At 36.5% G+C, this 23763-nt stretch overlaps 1 protein-coding gene across 1 annotated transcript in view; it reads right to left on the bottom strand.

Moving 5' to 3' along the window:
- KHDRBS3 (KH RNA binding domain containing, signal transduction associated 3) overlaps window positions 1–23763 on the bottom strand; it is a 199508-nt gene that overhangs the window by 124531 nt on the left and 51214 nt on the right. The window contains exon 3 of the mRNA XM_025394882.1: window positions 6951–7069. Within this exon, the coding sequence (XP_025250667.1) occupies window positions 6951–7069 (119 nt within the window). The remainder of the gene's footprint in view (window positions 1–6950; window positions 7070–23763) is intronic.

Below are 23763 nucleotides of genomic sequence, written 5' to 3'. Positions count from 1 at the left end.
CAAGCCCACTTCAAAAAAGGCAGTTTCCCTGAAACTTCAGGAACAGACATGTTTTATCTCTCAAAGATCCTTAACTTAACCATTTATATGAGGAGAACAAATACATTACATTCCCAACATGCAGATTATAGAAAAACTTTTAACGTTAGAAACTTTTGCCGGTTAAGACAAAGTTACTGCAAATAGTATGTATACAGATTTGAATGCTTAGAGGCTAAAAGAACAATTATCAAATTAATAAATTTAATAAACCTAATTTAAACTTATAGACATAACATAGCACACTAAACCTCGAAAATCACAATCACAGTACAAAAACACCTCCTGAGTAAAAATCTCAGGTACATTTTTCCCCCAAAAATTGAAATCTTTTTTATCTTAATAAAGGTTACACTAAGTTATTAAAACATTCATGTACAGAAACATGTAAAGTAGAAAAATATCACAAAAACCTATCCTCCAGAAAATAACTGCTATTAAGATTCTGGTTCGCTTTTTCAAATAATTCTCCAACTTGGATCCTGTATTTTCTGTATCTTGACTTTTCTTTTTTCACTTAATAATATAGCATAGACACTTAAAACACAGCATTATGCATAGAGATATAATGTATTTAATGTCATATTCCAACTCACTTTTTAAAATGGTCCATAAGCATTCTTTCACCCCAGCATGACTATGCATGTAGCATTCCCTCTCCTGAAATAGTCTGCCACCATTAAGCACCTGGAGGAGCCTCATCGTCTACAACAGTTCAAATGTCATTCTCTACTTTAACTTCGCAGGACCTTTGGCCAATGCCACCCGCATTCTGCTCCCTTACCACTTCATTTATGTCTTCTATAAAAATCTGTCTAGTCAAATAAATTGGCTTGTAATTTCCCAAATGCCTTCTGTGCTTCAATATAGTGCTCCTCGGTCGCCACCCTTCAATTTCACTATCTCACTTCTGACCCCAGCCAGCCAGCCTCGTTAGAGACAACCTCCTTAGAGCAGCCTTCTCTGAGCCTATCACCAGGACCCTCCTCTCTCTGTCCTTTCAGGGCCCCCTGTTTTATTAATATTAACTTATTCATCTGCATTCACCAAAAAACTGGCAGTTTTTTGAGCCCAAAGACCATGACTTAATCACTTTGATTTTCCCAGAACAATGTCTGGCTCAGAGAAGACCCTCAATAAATGCTAGGTATAGACAGAGCCGGATCCACTGTCGGATGAACCAGTGGAAAAAAAATAAATGTAAACCCTAAACCGTAATGTATCTGTAGGTCCTCAGATACCTACAGATCTGACCTAAAGACAGGGTATCTTGTTCCAATGTTGATTTGGCATTTATATTGACCATGTTCCAAGCTGGCACTGATCAGCACCAGAGGTTAAGGTTTATCTGCAAAAAACCCATGGAGAACAATTTCCATAGCTTCTTAAAAAAACTTCCAAAAAATTCATAAAACAGCATTTAGAATTTCACCCTTTACATGCTCAGATACATAACTCAAGAGAGTGAATATACATTAAGGTCTGAACACTAAATGATTCATGTGTCCAATGCTGTGTCATTGAAAGAGTGTTGAAAATGGTTCATTAAGGGAATAGATATTATTCAATTAATAGAAATCACTTTATCAGATGGAGTTTCACAAACAGTAGTTCTCTCTTGCCCCAGAAGCTGGAAGTGGACCATCAGCATTAATTCCACACTCCACTGTTCTCTACTCACAGCTATTACAGAGGGGTATGTCCTGTTCGTTTCCTCCAGTTCATTCTATTAACTGACACAAGCATGAAAACTTCTTAGGATTGATTGCAGTGCTACATTAGCTTGAAACAGGGCTGGCTTTAAACTTGTATGCTCCATTATGCTAAGCAGAAATACTGTTTTTCAGTATCCTGAAAGCAGTACACTTCTAAATGGTCTACTTCAGACATTGTTAAGTACTTGAAATAGACTCTAATCTCAAACACAGAAATTATAATTTTTCTTTCATTACCTCAAAGCCGACAGTGAAAAACAATATTTGAGATTTTATTTCATATACTTTATTGATGTTATGAGTCAATAATGATGTGAACACGTTCTGAGAAATGCATTGTCAGATGATTTCCTCATTGTGCAAACATCAAAGAGTACACTTACACAAACCTAGATGGCATATCTTACTGTATACCTAGGCTATATGGTATAGCATATTATTCCTATGCTACAAACCTGTTCCTCACGCTACTGTACTAAGTACTATAAGCAATTGTCACACAATGGTAAATATTTGTATTTCTAAACAACGAAAAGATACAGCAAAAATACAGTACTATAATCTTATGGGACCACCATCATATATGCAGTCCATCATTGACTGAAATCACTATGCAGCACATGACTGCACTTTATTTTATTTCATTTACAAACTTGGAGACAACAAAGTATTAGTTTCAGGTTAATCATCATCAACTAGACTATGAACTACTTAAAGACAGGGTCTATAATCTGGTCATCTTTGTATCTATTGCATATTAAGTATACAGGCCATATGGAGCATAAAGAATCAATATACAAAGATTTCCACCAGTCATGTTTGAGTAATGAGCCTGTCTATGTTCATAATGTAATTTTCTGTTTACAAGACACATATATTCCCCTGAGTTCTGCAGGTATAGCTGAGTATATTCCTAACAGGCTGCCCACCTATAAATATCAACTGTAAACTCCTAAACTCACAGCAAAATATAAAAGTTAACTATCTGAAGCGCTGAAGACTGATCGAAAACAGGCAGATTCTGAAAGAAAGCTATGACTTCAGCAAAGGAAATACCCTGGGGTGAATTTACTCATTTTAGAGCTTTTGGCCTTAGTGGCAGAGATTGAGAAAACTACAGCGCTGAAAAGTGAGGGAGGAATACTAGAAAAGACAGTCAGAGTTGCAGATCACCAAATACTATGTATAAAATCTTCCAAAATCTCTGGCTGGCCCCTGAATCATATGACAGAAATTAAACACAAAAAGGCAAACTAAGGAAAGAAATGAACTGAGACTTGAACTCCTGCCCAATAGACACACAGTTTATACCCTAAATCCAACCAAGTTAATTAGCTGCTAAAACAAAAATATCAACATTCTTCCAAAGAAAGAAACATAATCCAAGGTTTCTACAATGTACATTCACAATAGCCAGCATACAATCCAAAATTACTTAAGATGCAGAGGACTAAAGCAATATGACTCTTCATCAAGATAAAAAACTCCCAGTGCAAAATAAATCTAAGAAGGCCAAGATTTAGAAGACTCAGAAATTAGTAGACAGAGATGTTCAAGGACCTATTTAACCATACTCAGTGACAGAGGAAAATAATACTTGCAATGAATTAAAAAATAGAAAATTCCGACAGAGAAAAAAATATTTTTACACACATACATGTGTATATGATTCCAACATAAATTCTGAAACAGATGATTACAATTCCTGATATAAAAAAAATTACTTGGTGGGTCAACAGCAAAATGAAGATAGAAATGAATCATGAATTTAAGATACAGCAGTAAAAGTTATAAAATCTGAAGGACAGGGAAAAAATAAAACAGAGCCACAGAAACCTTTGTGAGAGTGACAAAAGGCTGAACATATGCGTAACAGAAATCTCAAAAGAATGAGAGGAGAAAGGATCAGAAAAATGATTGAAGTAGTAACTGAAATATTATGATAAAATGTACAAGTCCTTTTAAAAACAAATTTTTCACAAAAGATGTCATAGGAAATCTGTCTAGTGTCATATCAAAGATACTGAATTCATCATCAAACTCCAGGCCCAGATTGCTTCACTGGTGAATTCTATCAAATATTTACGAATAAGTAACACCAATCTGATACATGTTCTCTGAGAAAATGGAAAGAAACACTTATCCAGTCATTTTATGAAACCAGCATAACACTAACACTAAAATCTGACAAAAATATTACTCTAAAAAATGTACAGGTCAGGCTGGGAGTGCTGGCTCCTGCCTGTAATCCCAGCACTTTGGGAGGTAGAGACAGGCAAATCACATGAGGCCAGCCTGGTCAACACGGAGAAACCTCATCTCTACCAAAAATACAAATGTTAGCCAGGCGTGGTGGTGCATGCCTGTAATCCCAGCTACTCGGGAGACTGGGGCGTGAGAATCACTTGAACCGAGGAGGCGGAGGTTGCAGTAAGTCAAGATTGCGTGACTGCACTACAGCCTGGGCAACAGAGCAAGACTCTGTCTCAAAAAAAAAGGTACAGGTCAGTATCACTCATTAACATAAGATGCAACTGAATCCAGCACTATATGAAACAGATAATATATCACTATTAAGTAGGGTTTAACCCAAGAATACAAAGAAGGTTTTAGTTTTAAAAATCAATCATTAAAATCTACCATATAAACAGTGTAGAGAAACACCTTGTGTTTATTTCAATAGATGTAGAAAAAGCATTGAAAAAAATTTACCACCCACTGAGGATCAGAACTCTGAGTAAAATTGAAGTAGAAGGGAACTTCCTCTACCCAACAAATGAAATCTACCAAAAAAACCTTGTAACTAATATTGCTCTTAATGCTAAAATAACTGCATGTTTTCCTCCTTGACTAGGAACAGGAATAATTTCTACTCTGCTCATTTGCCTTCAGCATTATACTGGAGATATTAGCCAAAATAATGCAAGTAAAATAATAAGATGCATAGAAACTGGAAAGGGAGAAGTAAACTGTTTAAGCAAATGATATAATGATGTGTATGACAAATCCTAAGAAATCTACAAAACAACTTACTAGAATAAATGAATTTAAATTTAGCAAGGTAGCAGAAGTCATGGTTAGTATACAAAATTTTATATTAGAAAAAAGCTGGAAAATAGAAATTTTAAAATACTCAATTTACGATAGTGTCAAAAAAACCACAAAATATTTAGGAATAAGTTTAACAAAAGATATACAAAACTCCTACCTTAAAAAGTACAAAATGCTGTTGATAGAAATTAAATGAAAGACTCAATATCGTTAAGATGTCAAATCTCCCACAAATTGCTCAACAGATGCAATGCAATTGCAATTCTAATCCCAGCAGATGGCTTTGTAGTAATTAACAAAGGAATTCTTAAATTTATATGTAATTGTAAAGGATCTAAAATATCTAAGTAATCCTGAAAAAGAAGGACAAAGGCGAAGGAACTATATTACCTAAACTCATGTCTCACTATGTAAAAACCTATAGTAATCAAGACAGTGTGGTACTGGCATAAGGATCCATAAATAGATTAAAAGAAGTGAACTGAAAGCTTAGAAATATACCCCCATTTATATGCTCACCTGATTTTCTCATCAAAGGCACCAAAAGAATCAGTGGAGAGAAACATCTTTCAACAAATAGTGCAAGAAAAACTAGATAACCATATGGGAAAAAAGATGAACTTGAGCCTCTCTCTCATACCATATACAAAAATGCATTTGAGATAAATCATAGACCTAAAAGTAAAACCTACAATAACACTTTTAGAGAAAATACAGAAGAGTATCTTTATAACTTATAAAGAACTCTAACATTTCCTTGAAGTTGGCAAAGATTTCAAGATTCAAATACATGAATAGCCAGTAAGGATATGAAAAATTGCACAAAATCATCAATCATAAGGGAAATGCAACTTCATACCACAGGAGGATACCAATATACCATCAAAATAGCTAAAATAAAAAAAGCTGACAGCACCAAATACTGATGGGGGTATGAGGCCGCCACAACCACAACCTGCATACATTGTTTGTAGAAATGTTACAAAGTATAAGTGTTTTGGAAAAAAGTATGATAATTTCTTGTAATACTAAATACACAACAATTTTCAGTACTGGTTATTTAATAAAGAGTTACAAACATATCTGGTTATGAAACAACTTGTACAAATAGCAAAGACATGGAATCAACTCAAATCCCTATCAATGACAGGCTGGATAAAGAAAATGTGGTACATATACACTATGGAATACTATGCAGCCCTAAAGAGGAACGAGATCATGTCCTTTGCAGGGACATGGATGGAGCTGGAAGCCATTATCCTCAGAAAACTAACACAGGAACAGAAAAGCAAACATCACATATTCTCACTTATAAGTGGGAGCTAAACAATGAGAACACATGGACACAAGGAGGGGAACAACACACACTGGGGCCTGTCGTGGGAGCGGGGGGAGGGAGAGCAACAGGAATAACAGCTAATGCATGTGGGGCTTAATACCCAGGGGATGGGGCAAACCACCATGGCACACATTTCCCTATGTAACAAACCTGCAAGTCCTACACATGTATCCCGGAACTTAAAACAAAATACAACGTTAAAAAAAAAAACAAAAAAAACACATGTGTATAAAAGTGTTCACAGCAATTTAATTTATAATAACCAAAAAATTAAAAGTGCCTGGACATACGGATAAACAACAATGATATACTCAGGTAACAGATTATTATTCATCAATAAAAAGAAATGAACTCCTAATATACACAACAGCATGCAAGAATCATGTACATGAACATTCAGAAGAAAAACAAACGAAAAATAGGATTTAAATAAAATATAAACAATGATATTGTGGGACCTTTATGTACCAAGCATTTAACACAGATTATCTCATTTAATTTTAAATCATCCAACCTCATATTACAAATGCGGAAACTAAAGTGGAAAAAAGCTGACCAGGTTTGCCAAAGACACACTGCTAGTTTGACTCAAAAGGATAGATTTTCAGGAATCTGTAACTCACACTAAAGTTAAAGGGAAAAGACAGAATGACTAAATTTACTAAGTGTTTAATTAACTTTAAAAGTGTGTGTAGGGGGATGCTAAGAGGAAACATCTCTAAAAATACCAAATGGGATACAAATTAAACACCTGCTCCCCTTTGATTCAGGTTAAAATATCAGCAGTGTAGACCTCACTGTCTTACCTTAGGGAACTGTTTTACAGGAATTAACACTTTCTGTCCCAGCTTCATGTTCTTATTAATCACCACATCGATGTACTTTTCTTCATCCTTGCCTTCTCCTTTTTGAAACTTTTCTATTTCTGTGGAGGCAAAAAGATAACCATGAAGTGTATGACTCAGAAATGCAGGGGTTGGTGTTCTGGTTAGCTCTGTTGTGGCATGAAATCAACTACTACTGAAGTATGGACTATTAAATTGAGGCAACTGTTTTCAAGTACATTTCCTGTTTTATCAATGATTCTTCATAAATGGAATAGATGCATGTATCATGGCTCTACAAAGTCAAATCTCAACTGCTCATACCAACAGAGGAGAACAATAGACCAGATAACAAACACAAAAATACGTTACTTCGGGTCTTCTGGATCCCTAGATAAGGCTGATCAAATAAAGAAGAAAAGCCATAAGTATTCACAGTTCAATGATGCAAAGCGCTGAAACATCCCTATTTATCAATCTTGCCTGGCTTTTCAAGGCTTCTACAACTAAGAACTGATTCTATGATGGCATTAAACACCCTACACAACCTTCCAGTAGCCTACCTCCCCAGTCAAATCTTCCCTCCTTGCATATGACACATATCAACTATATGTCAAGGTCTTTACTAATGCTCTTTGCTCTAATTGTTACGATGATTTCATCTTCATCTCCTTTCGAGACTCAACCACATTAAATCTCATTTTCTGTGCAAGTGTTTCCTCAATGGGGCGGCAAGAACGGAAGAATCAATCACTCTCACCTTGATACTCACAAAGCACTTTACGTGCAACTCTACTACCACCCTTAGACGGAAAAAACATGTGCTACCTCTCCCATTAAAACATACATTTCTCTCAGGTAAAATCTGTTTATTCACTCATACACATCTTCAACTCAGCAAGTTCCAGATCCTAGAAAATTTTAGCATAAAGTTTAATTCACCCTACGGCGCATAGTATTTGGTTGTACAAGAGATACAAAATTAGGCGCTTGCATGACTGATGAATGAATGAGTACGTGAACTGTTACCTCTAGGGACCAACCAATAGACACCCAGGTTCAGAGAAGGATAAACAGCAGTCTGGAGAAGGTATCAAAGACAGCATCAGTTGTACAAAGGAATACACATATTTATCCATTTTGTGTAAGCTACGAACACTTAAGAATGTTCATATGACACATATCAACTATATGCTAATGTCTTTACTAATGCTCTTTGCTCTACTCGTTATGATGATTTCATCTTAACATTTAAGATGGCACATATTAATATGCCATCCCTGGACAAGATAACTCACATTCGTTACATAATTCAATCCTCAAAACAGATGACAAAGAGGAGTTTCAAAGAGGTGACTTCACAATAAATGGCAAAGGTAAGATTCACCCTCAGGTTTGTTCGACTCCAAAGACAAGGTGCCTGTACAGTCTCTCCCACCACTTTGTATGTCATATCGAACAAAAAGTAAGAGAGATGTTTACAGTATCTTGGGATAAATGAAAGATTTATTTAAAGCTGGAAGCTGCGGGCCTGAAGCAGCCAATGGGCTTCATAATTCCACTGAGGAGCTTTCACTCCATCATGCTATGCAGCCTCCCATTTCTAACTAAATTATTGTCTATTAAACAAAGGTTTTGAATGAGCAACAAAGAATTATTACAATTTAAAGGACACTAAATGGGACATAAAAATTCTAAGATTCTCATTCAGATCTGCTAATAACTGTCTTTGCCATTAGAAAAAGGTACCTCAGTTAGGATGCGGGTTCTTCATGTTTAAAATGAGAAAAGGGAACTAGAATATCCAACGATTTGGTTCTAAAACCTTAGGATCTTGTGTGACTTACAAATGCTGACAAAGCCTCTCACTCCTTGATGAAACTTTGGTCACTAATAGTAAGCAAGGTGCTTTCCTGAGTTCTGTGAGTCATTATAGCAAATTATCAAACCTGAGGGAGGCTCCTGGAACCTCCAAATTTGTAGTCAGGCAGAAACCTGGGTAGCCTGGGCATTATACTGTGGCTGGCATCTGAAGTGGGGGCAGTCTTATGGGATTAAGTCCTTGATCTGTGGGGAGGGGAGGAGGCCTGATGCTAACCCCTGCAGTTAGCTTCAGAATTGAATTATTGGATACACAGCTGGCATCAGAGAATTGGTTAGTATATGAAGACACTATACAATAGGGATTAACAGTGATGTGGTGGGGGAGACGGAAGGAAGCAGGGTAGAAACTGAAGATAAGAAAAGGATGGCTAAGAGAAAACAGCAAATTATATCTGCAGCTTCTAATCAAAGCTTCCAAGAAGAGAAAAAGACTAAGTCACCAAATAAATGAATTAGTCATTTTGTTTGCTTTCTTGTACTACACTATGTTTTGATCTTGAAAAATTAAGTCTAAGTGGAATCTGTAATGGAAAATAAACACAGAAATACAAGGGTACCTTTAATTTTTATTGATTTTTTCTATAAAAATAATACATGCACATGGTAAAAATTTAAAACAATATGACAAGATATAAAATTTTTTTAAGGTTTCTCCTATCACTTCAACTCCAGAAATAATTATAATCAACTATTTTTATATACTCTTTCAGAAATTTTCCAAGAATAGAATAGACACACACACACACAGTTTGAAAACTGTAGCACCAATGGTATAAATGAGCTACATTGGTTTTGTTTTCTTCAGTAAAGAGCAGTAAGTCTCACATCAGCTGCTCCGAGTATAACAATTCATGACTTCAGCTTTAATTAGAAGAAAATAAATCCCATCTTTCATTATCTATTTATGCAATAATTAGAAATACCTTTGGCATAGTTAGAAGATTCAACAAAATCAGGTACACTGAAACGTCCTAAAATATTTTTTTTGTAAGGTATGTGTATGTGTGTCAAAATAGATTCAACTGTCTCCTTTCTTTTCGAATAACAAAGCAGTTTAGTAATTGTTGAAAACTCATAGCAGATGCACAATATTTAAATCCACAAATTCAGAATTCCACGTTCTTCCTTGTATCAGTGTTATTTAACATTTTGACGTAAGAAAATCATATAGATAAGTTTTTAAAAATTAGGAATTATGTATTTTATCATATATTACAGTTTAAGATCATTGATGATTTTAAAAAGGAAAATGAAAGAAAATCTATATAAAATATCTAATTTCCTCTCTACATATACACAGCGTCCTACAAATCTTAAGTTGCTAGAACACACTGTTTCTATCTCAAATTTTGAATGGTGTTGGAATATTTTACTGTTTAAGGTTTTTTTTTTTAATTTTTTAAGCCTGATGCCATATCAGAAGCATGTAGGTTTGCATTTAATGGGCCTAAAGCACCACACAACACCACAAAGAGCCCTGAGCCCATCGCTGGAGTCAAACAGACCTGGTTTAAATCATGACTGCTGCACTTTCCTCAGGCCCTGGTGCCTTCCAATATATAACTCAAAACTGGTTGAAACTTTTACTGTTTTCAGTAGATGCTGTTCAATCAACAATTTTTATTTTCTACTTGAGGATTATAAGTAGCTTAATGTTTTCTTTGAAATCCAGAAATACACAAAATGGAGAATTGTACATAATGCACAAAAATGGAGAATTGTACAAAATTATCCATGAAATCTTGAGACAGCTGTCTCAAGGATTTATGCTTGTCCCTAACTGCGAGTTGCATATTCAAAAACCTCTGCTACCTCCCCTCTCATCCTCCCTGAGGGAGGAAAGATGCTTGAGAGCCACCAAGATGGATGTGACCCTCTAGTTAACTGTAGCAAAGAGAGGCCACCAATAGAGAAAACCCAATCAGATTTTCAAGGACAAATGCATAGGGGATTTGACTTTCACTAATCCCCAGATTACATTTGGTACCAAACAGCTTAATGTACCAATACCATCTCCTAGCTCAGAAATAATAAGCAAATGTGTGATTAAGGTTTTAGATAATGTAGGGGATTAAAATGCTATGTTTTCAAACCATACACACCAAACTTCTCTCACTGCAGAATTCTTGTTTTCAGTAATAATATCTATATTGTTTTTTGTTTGTTCATTTGTTTTGCTTTGGTCTAGTACAGAACTTCCTAAGCAATGGCCTCTTTTCCTTTTTAATGTACAAGATATACTAAAGTCCACTAATCTAAAAATAGCTTTAAAATCTTTGGATTTAAATGAGTAAAGTTTCCAATATAAACATTTTAGTAATGTAAAATTTTTGAAGTAGCTTCATTTCTCTCATATAACCAAACACACGGATTATTATTTTTCCTTTGTTCTAGCAACTTCATTTCTAGAAATTTAACCTACGTATATACTTAGATAGATGCGGAATATTACACACAAAATTATCCACTACAGCATTGTCTTTAGTATCAAAACACTGGGAACCACCTAAATGCCTATCAGCAGGAGCTGGGTAAGTAGGCTAGAGCACACCCTAGAATAAAAGAGCATGTGGTTACTGCACAAAATGAGGAAACTTCATGTTCTGATAGTCAAATATCGGTACCAAATGCACTGTTTACTTACACACAAACACACACAATGTAAGGAAAAAAATGTTTAATTTACTTATATGCACAAAGAAAACATCTCCCTATTGATAAACAGTTACACACCATGTGACGACGTTACAGTCAACATATATGACAGTGGTCTTGTAAGATTACAATGAAGCTGAAAAATTCCTACTGCCTAGTAATGGTTCAGCTGTGGTAACCTCACAGCACAAAGCATTACATGTCTGTGGCAATGACAGTGTAAACAAACCTTCCATGCTGCCAGATGTATAAAAGGGTGCAGTAATGATCCAGTCCTTCATATTCACTCATCACTCAACCACTGACTCACCCAGAGCAACTTTCAGATCCACAAGCTCCACTCATGGTAAGTGTCCTATGCAAGTATTCCATGTTTTATCTTTTGTACTGTATTTTTATTGTGCTTTTTCTGTGTTTAGATACACAAAATACTTACCACTGTGTTACAACTGCTTACAGTACTCAGTATGGTAACATGTACTCTGGCTTTGCAACATGCTGTCTAGGTTTGTAGCCTAGTAGCAACAGGCTATATCACCTAGCCTATGTGTACAGCAGGCTGCACCATCTAGGTGTGTGTAAGAGCAATCTATGATGGTCCACAACAACAAAATCATCTAAGGATGCATTTCTCAGAACACAAATCCCTGTGGTTAAGCAACAAAAGATGGTATAAGAAACTAGTTATCTATTTGGCATGGAGAGAACAAAGTAGACGGGATACAGAAATACTTTTCATTGCATCTCTTCTTGCATTGCTTTAAATCTCTGAAGCATGTGAACATTTTACCCATCTAAAATGGCATGCAGGGGACAGCAAAGGAAAAGGAAAAGAGACTAATAGGGTAGCCTGATGGGGCTACAGACTGCACACAGGAAAGCGGTTAATTTGTGGTGACACAGCAGGAAGGGCCAAAGCAAATATATACTCTGAGCTCACTTCTCCCTCCTGCCAAGCTTCTGCTACTGACCACTAGTGGATAGCTCTTAACCCAGCTCAAAGCCAGAGGGTAAATATATCTATGATACTGGCTTTGTACCACGCTTATCAGCCTCTGGGCACAGAGCAGAGTAGTGAAGGGTGGAAGGAGGACCTGATAAGGCAAAAACAACAACAACAACAACAACAAAACAACAAAACTCCAACCCTTCATCTTTAGTAAACACAAGGAATCTTTAAAAGGAGTTTCTAATACCTCCATTACATACAAAAGTACCCATCTGAGCTCACCACACATAAATTTACACAGCAAAATATTGAAAAAGAATGAAAATTATTCTAGAGGTCACTTATACCAGTAGTAATTAAATTATAATTATTATTTTGTTGATGACTCGTGAAGTACAGGGTTGTGTGTTTGACTTAAATTATCTCTTTATCCTAACAAATATATGATCTGTCGCCTGCATTTTACAGAGTGAGATCCTGAGGACTGAAATGGTTAAGAAGTTTGTAAAGGTTAGAGAGCTAATTAGCACAGTCAGAATTCAAATCTAGATACATCTGACTTTTTTTTTTAATTGTTATAAAAAACACAAACTTTATAGTCTTAACCATTTTTAAATGTGCTGTTCAGTCCGTCCACACTGTTGTGCAACAGATGCCCAGAACTTTTCTGTCTCACATAAGCGAAACCCTCTGCACATTAAACTACTCCCCATTTTCCCTCCCCTCCAGCCCTTGGTAACCACCATTCTATTTTGTTTATATAAATGTGACTGCTTAGCTGTGTCATATAAGAAGAATCATACAGTATTTGTCTTTCCATGCTTGGCTTATTTCACTTAGCATAATGCCCTCAAGGTTCATCCATGGGGCAGCACGTGGCAGTATTTTCTTACTTTTTAAGGCGGAATAATATTCCACTGTAGCTATATAACACATTTTGTTTATCCATTCATTGGTTGACAGACATCTGGAGTGTTTCCACCTCTTAGCTATTGTGAATAAGTAAAGACTACACCTTTTAATCTCTTTTTTCCTTCTTTCCTGAAGTGAGATGTGAAAATGTTCTAAAGCTGTAAATCACAAGCACTGGATGTTCTTAATGTAGCCACATCTGCTTACCCCTTCACTTTATTCTCCCACAGCCAAGTGATTCTGTGGGAAGCACTGCTTCAATGTATAGAGAACAGCTTGAACTTTCAGAATGTCAGTACTGGTGATCTTTAGTGAACTCTCAAAGTGGACTTAAAGGAATAGCTGAAGGAATTTTGTGTGACATCAGGGACAGTTCTAGGTCCAAATCCAAATGAAAATATAAATTCCACTAATGTCAAAATAAGCAAATTACAGAGTTAAGTGAGTACAAAGGAGTCAAACAGAAGTAATCTTTGCATAAAGTAGATGAAGAAAAAAAAAAAAAAAAGGGGAAGAGGAGACATGACTGTAGCTCTTTAGTTGCTGAAGCCTAAGATGATTAAATAAAAAAATACTCTAAGGTCTTGCACGGTTAATGTAACTGGTCAATTTCCATGGTTTTAAGTTAAGGTAAAAATTGATGCTCTGGCCCCAAAAATTGAAGTGATAAAAATAATGGCAAAAGGGTCCACTTTCTACATGCAAGGCACCTTTTGAACACTGCTGATTGTTGAGTTCTTAACTGCTAAGTAATAAGAAGAACTTTGTCAGTAAAAAAACTAAAACATAAAACCTCAGAGAATAAGAGTCTTGGAAATAATGCAGCCAGATTCCAACTGCTTGAGTTTGAATCCCTGCTATGGTACTTAATTATATTGGCTGTCAGAAAGTAACTTAACCTAAGTCACAATTTCCTCATCAAAGAAATGTAGAAATAACAGCACCTGCCCCATAGGGTTTTTATGAGGATTAAATAATTTAATATTTGCAAAGAACAACAATACTTAGTCCAGTTAAGTTCTATATAGGCATTTGCCAAATACTGCACATGCCTATACTAGACAGTAGGTTCTTGAGGGGTGAGATTTTATCTAATTTAACTTTATGAAGCAACCCAGAAATGCAAGTCTGTGTCCAGCTCTTAACGAAAACATCAACATCCCCTTCACCCCACAGATGAATTGATAACATCCTTCACAATGACCTGTTTTGCTGTATAAAACTTGTACCACAACAGAATAGATTTTCATATACTCATTGTTCACACTTTCTGTGCCCTACAACAAGATGGTAAGCTCATGGAAGGTTAAGAACATCTATTTATTCATTTTTGTTATGTCCTAACACTCTAGTATAGTGACTTAGGATAAGGGCTGCACAAAAGGTTACTAAATGGTTGACTAAATGAAAGAATGAATGAATGTTTAAAATAATTTAAAGGAGTATAATGAGAGCGTAAAAAGCTAGCTAGCAGTCACTGCTGAAAAGTGCTCTTCTAAAAACTGTAACTTGTTTTTAAGAGCTATTAATAGAAGTTCATAAAACGGTCAGAAAATAGCTGAATAATTCAAATCAGCCTGCACAATGACGTACTGGTGTGAAAATTAATAAAGTTAATAGAGTTACCCCCCACCCACTTTTCCAAACACCTTAACTCTTGTGTAAAGTTTAATTAAAGAACAGGCATTGGCCTGAATCTATAATAAAATGAGAAGCTCATATAAGATGCTCAACATTCAGAAATCTATTTCAAAGTAGTACAACAGTCCAGCTGGAGTATTTGAATTGTTTTTAAAAGAAATATAAAGAGTAATTACAGCCATTGTAAATTCTATTGGACAAATTACTAAAATGTTACTGTAGCTGCTAATCTGAAAAGGAATTTTTTAACCTTCAACATGATGAATGTTTTCACTAAAGAATTGTTTTATTTAAGCAATCCAAACCTAACTGAATACCCATTACATTCAAACCAGAGTTGAACACACTGTAACTACCCAAACGAGATTGATTCATACAGCGCCTAATCTTGCAAATAGTCCATGAACAAATGACACAGCAGAGTAAATACATATCACTGTCTAATAAGGACAAATAAGCTCATCATAAATACACATAAACATACCATCTAGAGAGAAAGAAACCACTCGATACTCTAAATATTACAAATGCTTGGAAAACTGATTTTTATAAACACAGAGCAAATATTTGTATGTAAAATGTCCTTAAATATACATACAACACATAAGATTAAAACATACACACGAGAAAATGACAGTCAAATTTCCAAAAAGGAAGACAGGAGGAAAAGAAAGAAAGAATAATAATGAGGATGGAGGGGAGGATAAATTAATTAACTCTACCCACCACGGCTAATTAACGAAAATATTACAATGATAGCAGCAGCTGGAATTTATGTAATGACTATCTTCCAAGTAGTCAATCTGTAACACTGCTGCAAAGTAGATACAATGTTCTTTTACAGAAAGGAGATGACTATTTATAGACATCCAGTGACTGAGCTAGAGTCCTACATCCAACAGAGATTCAGGATTCCAGCCCCAGGTTATCTGATTCCTATGTCCATACTTCCTCTACTTTCTTAGTATTACTGTAGCAGAGAGATCTTGATTTGGAGTGAGAAAAAATGTTTTGGATTATTACATTTTGGGGAAACTCACCAAGTTATTACAAGTATCAAAACAAATGTCTATGAAAGTACTTTGAAACTACAACACACAAAGCAAATATAGGTTTATTTAAAATACAATTCCTAATTTGTGATGGTTTATTTATACTGTTAAAAAAAAAAAAAAAAAAAAACGTGGGGCAGCGGGGAGGAGAATCCAGTACACTGAGATGGCTCCAGAGCCTTGGGTTCATATGGAAGCAAACTGAAACCCAATTCAGAGTGAATGACCACAGACTAGGAAGACAATACTTAAGCTTAACCAATGAGAAACCACCAACTAACCTGGAACTAGAGACTACCAATCAAAAACCATCAACTGGCCAGGTGCAGTGGTTCAAGCTTGTAATCCCAGAACTTTGGGAGGACAAGGCGGGTGGGTCATTAGGTCAGGAGATCGAGACCATCTTGGCCAACATAGTGAAATCCCGTCTCTACTAAAAATACAAAAATTAGCTGGGCGTGGTGGCAGGTGCCTGTAGTCCCAGCTACTCAGGAGGCTGAGGCAGGAGAATCACTTGAACCCAGGAGGTAGAGGTTGCAGTAACCCGAGATTATACCACTACACTCCAGCCTGGGCAACAGAGCGAGACTCCGTCTCAAAAAAAGCACCATCAACTATCCTCTAACTAAGGACTTTCCACTTTAACCAACCAAATATTTTCTTTGTCTTGCTTCTATAAACATTTTATGAAAGTTCTGCCCTCACTCTCCTTTGGTGAAACCCTGAACCACTTGAGCTCCGATGCTGCCCAATTCACGTCTGCTCAAATAAAGGCATTACAGTTTGACTGTGCCGAGCCAGGCTCTGTGGCTAACACCTGTAATGACCGTACTTGGAGAGACTAAGGAAAGAGAAGCACTTGATCCCAGGAGTTCAAGATGGCCTGGACAACGTCTCTACAAAAAATACAAATAATTAGGCATGCCTGTAGTCCCAGCTACTCTGGAAGCTGAGGCAGGAGAATTGTTTGAGCCCAGAAGGTCAAGGCTGTAGTGACCTATGCCTGCACCACTGCGCTCCAGCCTGGACAAAGAGAGAGACTCAGGTCTTCAAGGAAAACAAAAAACAAAACAAAACAAAAAAGAAAGAAACAAACAAAAAAACAGGAAAAAGAAAATTTCAGTGTACCTAAGTTTCTCTCTCAACAGCTCTTACCTTATAGAATGGATTTCAAGAAAAATTTGTGACACCAAAATGATTCCAGAGAACCAAATCTAGATACATTTAAAAATTCCAAACGCTACTCAGAATTATTAACATTTTATAAAATTCTTAAGAAAACAAATGCTACCAGTGTAGCATTCGTCATATTAATTTCTCCTTAATTATATGTAGTCATTCACGAAATGGAAGGCATGATGACAGGAAAGAGAAACACAAAGACAAGACATAGTCATTCAATGCCTCAAGGAGATAAAAATGTATCCCTTAAACAAGGGGAAGTACTCAAAGGTCTTCACAAGTGAGTAGGTTATTGGATTTTGGTACTGTATTCTAACAATTTTAAACAAATTCATAAATTTCATAGGTTTGTTAAAATTGTAAAACAATAAGGACCAAAGAGTAGAAACTGAAGATGGGATGTTCCCTAAAACTGGTGGAAGGAATCTAACAAGTTGAATCATTATCATATTTAGACACTATACTGGAGGCTTTATAAACATTCAGTCCTCATAACTTCTCAGAGTGCTGGGACAGAAATTACCACTTCCTTTTTCCCACATCTAATAAATGACAGAACTAAAGTTCGGTTCCAGCACTGTCCAACTCTCAAAGGTTTTGCTTGTTTCCCCAGATACCAAATTACAAAATGCTGGCTTCAAAACAAAATGAAATCCTCCAAGAAACAAGTCAATGAAACAAATTAAGTTTGACCTCCAATAAATATACGGAATTCTATCGGGATAGTCAACTGTATTCATTTATTGACTTCATTTACTAAGATATGTAAAAGAGGAACTCAAAAACATCATAAATGTACAATAGTACAAACTAAATTATATCATGCTATCATGTACAGTGGTGAGGATGACAAATGACTGAGATTGAGGTTCACCTACAGATTTATTGGTCCCAGTGGTGAATACTGGTGAATTTCTCTTCTAATGACTCATTTTTATCTGGTAGTCAGGAAAGTTCTGAAATAAATATTTACTGAAACTGGCTAGAAAGACTGGCTAAGTTTTTACTTAAATCAAAAATGACAAGCAGGAAGGTATACAACATAGAAAAAAAGAAACTAGGAGTTCCTGTCTTCCCAAACACACCAGTCCCTTAGCTATTCTGAATAATTGAGGGTTACTCTTAATATAACCCAATGCATTTATCAAATAAACAATAAATCCACAGAATAAATGAGGTAACCAGTGCACTGGACTAATTCAAGTTAGTAATGACTTAAGTCACTAACTTTGGGAAGGAGGGGAGGGGAATAACTATTAAAGATTGAAAAAGCAAAATCTACATTTTTAGTCGCACCTACGGGTTAAATCACATTTCTCACTTTTAATTGCAAACATCATTAAGTATACTTCAAAAGACCAGCTACCTTAAACAATTATCAGGCTCCAGAGGTCACCAATTAGAATCCTGCAAGGATTTGAATTAAAAAAGGTTTTATGATTAGGTGAAGTAATGATCCAAGAAAGAGATTAGTTCTGTTCAGACTGCACTCATTATAAAACCCGTTTCCTTTGTGTGAAGATTCAATGTCTTTCTCATTTATCCCGCTGGCATTATCACACTTTGAGATAGAAATATGACTGTACTAATGATATTCTATAACAACCATATAATACAAGCATCTTATTCTCTATTACTTTCAAATCTAATAGAACTACAAATGAGTATTTTCTATTGGTTAGATTTACAATAATACACTGACACTATTTAAAATAAATTCAAAGTAGGATTTATCATTCTATGTCCATACATTTTTACATCAGTTTCTAAACCAGTCCCTATTTACACAGTAAAGGCTCAGAGTAAATTGAGGGTGGGAAAAGAACCTTAAGACATTAAATCATATTTTTCATATGATGATATTAAGGGGGGTCAATTTTATATAAAGAATTCTACTCATACTCAATGTTTTTCTAAGCCACCTGAAAACGGCCAAACAGGCATAGAACACTTTTTAAAGGCAAATACAATTACAGCAGAAATATACATCCTGTCACTCAGATTTAATCATGATAGGAAATTAAGACACTGATGAAAAATCAATTTGCACTGACTTTAATAGTCACAGCCTCTGTGGAAATGAAGTAACTCAGCATAGAGCCATAGAATTACTGAAAATGAGACCTGTCTTCTCATGCCAGTTTAAAGACAGGGACTGTTATGCATACTAGGTCACTCTTCAGTCACATGTTACATATTGCTCCGCCTGGAGTCAGATGCTCTCTCTTCACAGTGGACATTCCTACTGGGGGTTTCCTTTAAGGGATGTTGTTGTCAAGTTAAATATAGACATTCACATTCTGAAGCAAGTTACACATTAAAAACATGTAGGTATTTCGTTAAAAAAATAAGTAAGTACACCACGGCCGGTCAATGGCATTTGTTTTCATTTTGTCCTTTGACCATAAAGTGTTTAGTTAAAAAATTACGCATTCTAGAGGGTTCCACTTGCCAAATCTACTGAAAACTGACTGATCTACTTTAAGGCTAAATTTACAGATTACTAGTCATTTCACATGGCCTGTCTGGGCAAATGAGACAGAATCAAAGAATAAATACAGACCTTTACTTTGACTAAAACTAACAGAAAGTATCTTAGATGGCTATCTGACTGTCTTCTATTCTCATCTTAAAAATAGGAGGTGGAATAATTTGATGATCTATATTACACATGAGTAGCTCAGATAGTAACACTAAGACTGATAACATGGCCAGGAATCTAGAAAAGTATTCCATTAGATTCGTTTGAAGAATTTGCCAGTAATTACGGGAACTATGGTTGCCAGCTCACCAAAGGTCCATGATACCTAAACAAACACAGAATATATCTGCAGTCTCACTATTTATTTGGGGTGGGCAGATAATTAGGAACAAAGATGTCTACAAAGACTCCACAAAAGAGGTAATAATAGAAAAAAGTTGAAGAGCACTGCCTAGGAAAGCCAGCTGAAACAAATGAAAATCTTTATCCTACAGGATAGATGATTCAGGAGAGAATAAAACTTATAATACAAATAGTTTTGTATATTACATAAAAGAAAGGGTTAGATCTGTCAGTAAAAAAAAAAAACCAATGGTACAATTAGGACCAAAGATAGAAATTATAGAGAAAAGAGGTCCAGTACAAATTACTGAGTTGAAGATTCTAACAATAAATTTGACCAAAGATGGAACGAACCGTCTTTAAAATATTTATAAGTTCAGCTGGGCACGGTGGCTCACGCCTGTAATTAGAGCACTTCGGGAGGCCGAGGTGGGTGGATCATAAGGTCAGGAGTTCGAGACCAGTCTGGCCAATATGGTGAAACCCCGTTTCCACAAAAAATACAAAAATTAGCCAGGTGTGGTGGCGGGCGCCTGTAATCCCAGCTACTTGGGAGGCTGAGGCAGGAGAATTGCTTGAACCTGGGAGGCAGAGGTTGCAGTGAGCTGAGATAGCACCATTGCACTCCAGCCTGGGTGACAGAGTGAGACTCCATCTCGGAAAAAAAAAAAAAAAAGGAACGTTACAGAACGAAGGATCCAATCATCTGATGGAAGGTTGGACTTGGAGGTTCCTTTCAACCCTGAGAGTTACACACATTTTTATCATCTGTCCTGCTGACTATCTTAGACTAGTTTCTTAGACTAGATGATGACTAACACAGTTATTCATCATCTTATCCCCAGTTGCTAGTTCTGCACCTTGAATAGAACACACATTCTGAAATTTTTGTTGAGTGAATACAAGTGAATAAATGATATTCTTCATGAAAAAGCATGGTGAGACTTGATGAATGTTTAAGAATACCCAAGGTTTGAATTAACAAAAGTGGAAGTCATCTTTCATTTCCACAAACAAGCCATCTATGCCAGTTATTAACCTATGGTCTCTTAGCTCCACACCTACCTGCCTATACTCTGTCCTGGAATGCTGGGTAGAGATTCTGAAGACCTCATTTCTCCTCTGCCAGTGGCAGAACCTATAAGGTCTGCCAATCGGGAATGTGAGGTAGGGGGCTTATTCCTTCCCACTGTGTTTCCAGTTCCTGGCAGCAGACCAGTGATGGTTCTAAAGTCTAGCAGTTACAGCGATTTTTTTACCCTGCATTCCCAGAACCATGCTTACCATACCTCCCTCAGCAAGCCAGGACCCATTTCTCAGAGGTCTAAGTCCCAGCCCTGTGAGGACCCTCTTCAAGCTCCTGAGGTAACAATACTAAAAGGGTCTCGGTCCCACTTCCTCCAAATTACTTATTTTGCTCTTCCAGCCTCGAGGGTGATGGCTTGTTGCTAACCTTTCTTTACTATTTCTGTGTTGCTTCAGTACTCCCCATTTGCTTTTTGGGTCAACCAGAACGTGTCTAACCAATTCCTGCTATTCAATCTTCTCTGCTAAAATACCTGGCATGATTTCTGTTTACCTGATAGATACACCCTCTTGGTAAATTTCTGAAGTCTAGTGGAAAGTACCTCGGAATCATAGCAGGTGGGAGATCTTAAGTACAACGTGCCAGTTAGTATGCTAGGCCTGAAGGAGATCCCTCAAGGGTCCCAAGGGACCACAAGCAGGGCAGGGAAGTGGTAGACACACCAAGGTTTTGGAGGACAGACCAAGCCTCAGCACTAGAGAACCTCTGGCAAATCACTTGGCCTCACTGAGCTCTAGTTCCTCTATGCATAAAAACGGGGTAAAACGCAGGCATGTATAACCCATCCCCAACTCCTAGGGTTGAAAATCACTAATATAATGGCACTGAGGTCTTTCTAATTTGTTCCCTCTACTTCAATATTGCTTTTTGGAAAACCAAATAGCTAAACTTTTTCAGAACTGTGATGTACTGATGGTAATAAGGTCCTAAAGAAAACGCAAGACAAGCTTTCCTGGGCATCAGCATATTTGTTTTGCAGCATCTCTTTGAGCTGCTGAGACTGCTTTCTTGCTTACTTCTTTGGTCTCAACTACATCTTGAAGAGCTGAGAGCAGAGAATAAGTGACGTACTGCTATAATGGTGTGCCTGGTTATTACCCACTCCTCCCCTACTATATATCATCATGATCACCATCAAAGTTTGAGAAAATGGCATCTATGTAATGACATTAGCATAGATGTTCTCTATACAATGAAGCCATAATGAATATTCCTGGAGGCTAAATTATCCGAGCTAAATGTCTGATTTCCCCTGTGAAAAGTACAGGAAGACAATCTAATCTGGGAATATGCAACTGCAGGTGATGTTTACCTGAAGAAGCATACCTATCCGCACTCTAATCTGAGTAGCACAGAGTAAATTTCTATGAATATATAACCATTCAACACATTATTCAGAGGGAGAGTGTTTATCATCTTCAAAACATTTGCTATTCCAAGAACTAATTAAGTTTACAAACTGTGTTGTGAATACCAGAAGGCAGTAGATGTACAAATCATATTGTTAATTATGCCTCTGACAAAGAAACTGTATTACAGGTATTACATACAAATGCTACAACCAGCCAAGTTCTTTAAATTGCATGATTTCAAGCTTGGGAACAAATGAAGCCAAAACAGGAGGCATAAAATGAATGTAAAATTACGTTCCTTAGAGGAAAACGCAAAAATAGCCCTAAGTGACTGTTTAATCGAGCTATTTTGTCACCTGTTTTTGCTTATGGCACTCCCAGAAAAGCATATTAACCTACAGCCTCCAGACAAGCACAACTGTCTAGCTTTTGACACCTGCAGTACGAGAGTTGAAATTAATAATGATATGGAAAGAGGAACTTAATTTAGTGAGACTTGAAGTAATAAAAACTAATAAAAACATAAGTTCAAATCACAAGCCAGCACTTACATACAGTATGACACTGAGAAAAAAAGCAAAAAGCTAGTCAGAAGGCTCTCGGTCCTCTTGACTATCACTCAGGCAGACTGAGGTCTACCACTAGAGTTGTGATTAACAGCACACCTCAAGTGTCATGTCTGGAAACCACACATAACAAACTCTAACTTACTGCCCCCCCCCACTTCTGCATATTTATGAGAGCTAATAAGAGGTAATAAAAATTTAAATATGAATATAACTAGAATTAAATATGCTGATCACCAAAAAGATTAAAGTATCACTATAGTAACTTCAAATTCTCTTGACTCAGAAAACCGATCAATTGTGGCAGTCCTACCATTGAGAAGGGTATGGACATGGTAACATTACAAGAATTTTGAACTTGAAGTTGGAGGTTCCAGAACTCTTCTATCATAACATACTTTGGGTTTATTTGGGTGAGTTACTTAACCTCTCCAAGACTCAGTTTTGCATCGGTAACATGAAGATCACCTACTACCTCACTAGCTGAGGTGGCACTAAATGGGATCATGGGGAAAAAAAACAACTTTTCAGAACCTGAAAGAGCTACTGCTACATCAGTGTGGCCATTTCAAAGGTCCCAAGGCAATTCCAACCCAGGAGGCCACGTCTAATCCTCAGATGTCAGTTACAGAACAAGGGTCATTACCGGGAAGCTTTCCAACTAAACCAGGGCTACAGAGTTAGGCCTTTT

This window comes from Theropithecus gelada, chromosome 8, assembly GCF_003255815.1.
Source record: "Theropithecus gelada isolate Dixy chromosome 8, Tgel_1.0, whole genome shotgun sequence".
Taxonomy (NCBI): domain Eukaryota; kingdom Metazoa; phylum Chordata; class Mammalia; order Primates; family Cercopithecidae; genus Theropithecus; species Theropithecus gelada.
This window is presented reverse-complemented; position numbering and strand designations above follow the sequence as displayed.